At 45.4% G+C, this 5,448-nt stretch overlaps 1 protein-coding gene across 1 annotated transcript; it reads right to left on the bottom strand.

The window, feature by feature from the left end:
• Nucleotides 1-2,136: 2,136 nt before the first annotated feature.
• Nucleotides 2,137-5,135, bottom strand: LOC113207466 (uncharacterized). The gene is made up of 14 exons (XM_052268334.1): nt 5,093-5,135; nt 4,947-5,010; nt 4,731-4,808; nt 4,245-4,276; nt 4,105-4,174; nt 3,921-3,952; nt 3,774-3,837; nt 3,559-3,636; nt 3,252-3,283; nt 3,111-3,180; nt 2,926-2,957; nt 2,775-2,840; nt 2,412-2,489; nt 2,137-2,284 (listed from the first exon to the last, which is right to left on the bottom strand). Exons 1-12 carry the CDS (start codon nt 5,128-5,130, stop codon nt 2,801-2,803), a joined length of 630 nt encoding a protein of 209 aa, XP_052124294.1. The 5' UTR covers nt 5,131-5,135; the 3' UTR covers nt 2,137-2,284; nt 2,412-2,489; nt 2,775-2,800.
• Nucleotides 5,136-5,448: the final 313 nt, after the last annotated feature.

Here is a 5,448-nt window from a genome sequence, read left to right as displayed (position 1 = left end):
TCATGTTTTTGTCTTAAACACATGAGCAGAAAGAAGGGTTTATCCCAATACTATAAATAACTTACCTAGGACACGAGAAATGAAAAATAAATTCAGTCGGAGAAATGTAAACTCCCGGTGGGTAAAATTGGCTCCTGGTTGATAGCTCGGGCGCGCGCAGGTGGGGCGGCGGCCCGGGGCCCATTCAACAGGCGGCTGCAGCGCTGGCACAGGTGTATCAAAGCCACAATGGACCGTCTATCGTCGCCTCTCTCCGAATCACACGCCGACATTCGATACGCGCGCGGGGAATAAGATGAGGACAAGCTCAACGGCGGCGGCCGCGTGTGATATCGGCGGCGGGCAGGAAAACAAAGCGTCAAACGGACGCAATCAGTAGAGCAGCGAGGGAAATAAATGCTTCGTTTGAGGTTTGAAAGCGCGTGTTTGAAAGCTGGTTCGAAAGCTTGCGCATTCGGTCGGGCGAATGTTGTGTCCGCGTATCCTCGTGAACGTCGCACGTCACAAGCTGCCCGCGAACCGCCCGGGACTCGCAGTCCAGGATCCAGGAGAGCGAGCAGTCCAGCAGCGTCTCGATGCAATATTCCTCCCATCACATTGGAATGGCCCCGTCCGCGTGGAGTGCATCCGAGACTCGCAAGGGCCCAAGCAAGTCCAATGCTGCCCAGAGTGGGAATACGGAGAATACGTTCGGATGCGTTTAGGGATACTTTTAATTTGTGTGGCACATTCAAGATGCAAGAGTCCCGCTCAGTGCAGGAATGTCATATTTGTGGGCATACGCGTTGGTACGCGCGGGACAAGCAAGGCAGTGAGGGGGCTCCCGACTCGGGAGGGCGAGCAGGGTGTGAGGATGCTACGTACCCGTGCCCCTCCCGCAGTATATAACCTCCTCCTTTCCTCCAAGTCTCTCTCTTTCTCTCTCTGCCTGCCAAGGTCCTTTCCTGATACCCGAGAAGCAAAGCGGGTGCCGCCACGTAATCAAACCTCTGCTCGCGTTTGTCGGCAAAATAGTGTCAAAAGCGTGTGAGGCCGGGGGATGGTCCCGGCCACGCCCCATACCGGCCCCGCCCGGACACGGCCCGCTCCTTTGGCGGCAACGCGCAACCCCTTCTTCCTCCCCGCGATAGGCTATCATCGCACAATGCACGGAGGAAGGAGGTCTAGAGTTACTCGCCCCCCCCCCCCTCATTTGGGCTAGAGACCTCCCCGGTGCCGAGTACTAGTTGCTGCACTACTGATGAGCCTGCTGCTCAGCAGCCGCGACCGGGACCGGTCCATGTCGTGTGGCGCCCACCGCGCGGCTCAACATGTTGTGGTCAACGCCGCGCATTCGCGAAATTAGCAGAATACGCGCCAGCAGGCCGTAAATTAACGACGTTACCACACCACCGACGTGTGTGTGTGTGTGTGAGCGAGAATGTGTCGAATGTGTGCGCGCGATTCATCCTGCTTATACGTCCTCACTTCATGAGCCCTGTAGAATATAGATAGCCCCCCGCCCTCCCCTTCCTCCCCTCGTCTCCAGCTCCCCCCGATCTGTATAGTCAGTATTCGATATAGAATTAAGACGTCGCAAACGTCAGCAGAGCTCGAGAGGGGGGGGGGGGGGGGTTCGGGGAGAAAGTCGTGTATGAAAAGACGACCGGTTTTATTGAACAGGGCCCTAATGGGTTACCCTAGCCTGGCGGTGCGCCTTCGCGCTGCTTCCTTCCCTCCCTGTGTGCTCATCCAACATACAAGTATCAGGCTCTAATGGTCTCTGAAATCACGCCGCGCACCGTCTGGACGCCAAGCGTGGCACTTCCCTTAAAGAAATTTAAATAAACTAGGTGCGAAGCGACAAACGAGAGCAAGTACTGGCTTGAACACGAAAAGTTTAGTCTGAAAAATACGACGTTGTTAGTAAAGCGGTCGCATGCCGGTGCAACAAGAACAAGCAGCAGTAGTTCAAGCCGTTCCCGTGTGGATCTGGCCGTCGGGAACTGACCGTCACCGAGAAATGGCGCCCGTGTCGCTCATGACTGAATTTTAGATATTAAATAGTTGGGGAGGGATCAAAGACGACCGTTCAATTTCAAGTAGAGTTAAAGGACTGCGTGTTCATAGAGCGAATCATTATAAAAACTACATAAATTGGTTTAATTAGTTTAATAAATTCCCAGTAACCAAAAACAAAAGTCTTATTTGTTTATTCCTGCCGCCACGCGACCCGCCGACGTATTCCTACTCTTCAGTGCGTTTTTCCTTCCATTTTCCTTTTATCTCTAGTCAATTTTACGGCCTGCGAAAGACAAAGTGACAGAAGCTTCAAGTAATATCTAAGAAAAGGTTATGTTGGTCAATCATGGTTCCTAAGTGGATTCAACATAATTTTCAACGTATCTACTACTTAGAAATAGTGCACTCACATTTGTCATCTGCTGCCTAACCAAGTTCTTCAGCATCCTCTTGGCGCGGTTTCTCTCTTTCTGAAAGATTTTCCGCCTCTGCGTAAAAAAGATCAGATGAAAGCGTTGAGCAAAGTGTGAAATTGAGGGAATGTTCTTTACATATAGATAAAATTCTCAAAACCTGAGGAGACTTCTTTAACCTAGGCGGGTTTCTCAAAGTTTTCCCCTTTTCCTTCGGATCCCAGACAGTTTTTTTTTTTTTTTTGCTGTGTTAATTCACCATACCGGCTACACAATAAGTTACCTTTAGTGGTCAAAACTGTTCTCCTGCAGGAATTAGTGTACGCCCTGGCCTGTACCAAGAAGGATTAATGTACTTACTAGTTGCCTTGGTGTTGAATTTTAGTTCATGCAGAAGACGGCATCTTTATGTTTAAGCTGTCAGTCCTGTGGAAAAAGAGATAAAATAGACACTGTTTCGTACTCGGTACTGCTCAAGTTCCTGGAAAATAGCTGGTTAGCGAGTACTTACAAATTTGGTTCACCAGTGTCCTTGCACAGGTCCTGCATAAGAAAAACAAAGTTTATAAACTATGATTTTTTTCGTACAATTTTACAATATTTGGAAATTCATCCACACTTAATCGGGTATGGCATGATGCAAGTGAACTTTTAATTTTACTTAAGAATCACTTGAATCAAAAATAATGTACGTACTTGTGCTTCTGAGGTTCCAGTTGCAACTGCAGTTGCTAAAGAAGGCATCTCCATGTCTAAGTTGTTAGTCCTGTAAAAATAATAACAACAAATCAGTACATTTTCAAGATCCTGGGAAATACCTGGGAAGCGAGTACGTACACATTTGGTGCGCCGATATCATTACTCTGATCCTGCACAAAGAAAAAGAAAGTTTATTACTTAGAAAGTTTTTCAAATTCAGAAAAAGGGCAGAGGCCACGGATAACGCCAGCGGCGGGTGGCAGGAGAGATATGAACTTATGGGTGACCTGCGCGAATGTCAGAGTGGCCCGCCAGCCGCCCAACCGTGATCGCTGCAGTAGATGACCCCTACATGTTTCCACCAAGAGTGAGAATTTACTGATGACACTTTGATATACTCTTTAATTAATACTGCCGCATTGCCCCTTAAAAAATGTGTACTTACATTTGTCTGCTGCCGCTTCGCCAACTCCTTCAGCCGCTTTCTGACGCTGCTTCTTTTGTTATTCAACTTTTTTCGCCTCTGCGTAGGAAAACAGAAAAACTTTTGAAGATGAATGGAAAATTTGAGGTAATTTTTTTAATCTTTCGATAAAATTTGTCAAGTTCCGAAAAGATTTAGCAAATTTCCTAAAAGTTCATCGAGAAAAATGGACTCACTAGTTGCGCTGGGGTTAGGGTTTTTGTTGGTGCAGAAGACTTCCCGTTGTCCAGACTGTTCGTCCTGCAAAAATTGTAAAAATAATCACTGTTTCATGCTACACATTTTCTAGCACCTGAAAAAAAGGCACTTGAGCGAGTACGTACACATTGGGTTGACCGGTAAAATTGCTCTGACCCTGCATGAGAAAAACAGACTCCATTACTTGAAAGTTTTTTAATCGTACAAGATTTGGGGATTCATTTGCATTTATCGGCACGGGATGGAATGGGGGTGGACTTTCGATTATATTTTTTTAAATAATTTTAGTAGGAAAAATATTGTACGAACGTGTGCTTCTGGGGTTCCAGTTGCAGTTGCTGCAGAAGACATTTTCATCTCCATATCTAAACTGTTAGTCCTGTAAAAATTGTAAGAGATCAGTACATGTTTAAGTTCTTGGAAAAAAAACCTCGTAAGCAAGTACGTACACATATGCTTTGCCGGTGTCATTACTCTGATTCTGCGCGAGAAAAACAAATGTTATTACTTCGCAAGATTTAAATGAGGTAAATTATAGGTATACAAAAAATCAGGAATAACAAGCCAGAACATAACAAGTCTTCAACTGTTTTTCGGAAATAGACTGTTTGCAACTGTTTTGGCAGACGATTTCCGAAAGACAGCTGAAGGCTTGTTATGTTCGGCTTCTTTCTCCTGATCTAAAAGCCAATTAAATATGTAATTCGAGGCAACGGCAGGGGTCACGGATAACGACAGCACTTGGTGGTAGGAGAGAGACGGACTTATGAGGGACATGCGCGAGTGACAACAGAGTGGCCAGCCAGTGGCCGAACCGTGATCACTGCAGTAGATGTCCTCTACATGGTTCCGCCAAGAGTAAAAATTTACTAAAAAACTTCAATATACTTTTAATTGTGTACTGCCATATTGCCACTTTAAAAATGTGTACTTACATTTGTCTGCTGCCGCTTCGCTAACTCCTTCAGCCGTTTTTTGGCGCTGCTTTTCTTGTTCTTCCACTTTTTTCTCCTCTGCGTGGTAAAACAGAAGAACTAGTAAAGATGAATGGGAAATTTGAGGCATTTTTTTAATCTTTCGATTAAATATTCTCATGTTCTGAAAAGGTTTCTGCAAACTTCCTAAAAGTTCATCGAGAAAAATGTACTCACTAGTTGCGCTGGGGTGAGGATTTTTGTTGATGCCGAAGACTTCCCGATGTCCAGACTATTAGTCCTGAAAAAATCGTAAAAATAATCACTATATTATGCTAAATATTTTCTAGTACCTGGAATAATGCACTTGAGCGAGTACGTACACATTGGGTTGACCGGTGAAATTGCTCTGATCCTGCATGGGAAAAACAGAGTTCATTACTTTGAAAGTTTTTAAATTGTACAAGATTTGGGATTTCATTAGCATTTATCGGCACGGGATGTGGTATGGCCGTGGATTATTGATTTTACTTTTATAATCATTTGAATAGAAATAAAGAAGTGCGATAATTTAAAACGCCTTGCCAACTGATTGCCAACACCTGCTGGCTGCTGTCTCTTATAAAACCGACCCTCTTGTTTTACTTTTTCTTGACGCACCCACCTAAAGCTGTCCGCTTGAATACATATAAGAGTATTGGCAGTCGTCGGTGTCCCCGGCAGACCAATAATAACATAA

This window comes from Frankliniella occidentalis, unplaced genomic scaffold (genome assembly GCF_000697945.3).
Source record: "Frankliniella occidentalis isolate FOCC.00 unplaced genomic scaffold, Focc_3.1 Scaffold67, whole genome shotgun sequence".
NCBI lineage: Eukaryota > Metazoa > Arthropoda > Insecta > Thysanoptera > Thripidae > Frankliniella > Frankliniella occidentalis.
This window is presented reverse-complemented; position numbering and strand designations above follow the sequence as displayed.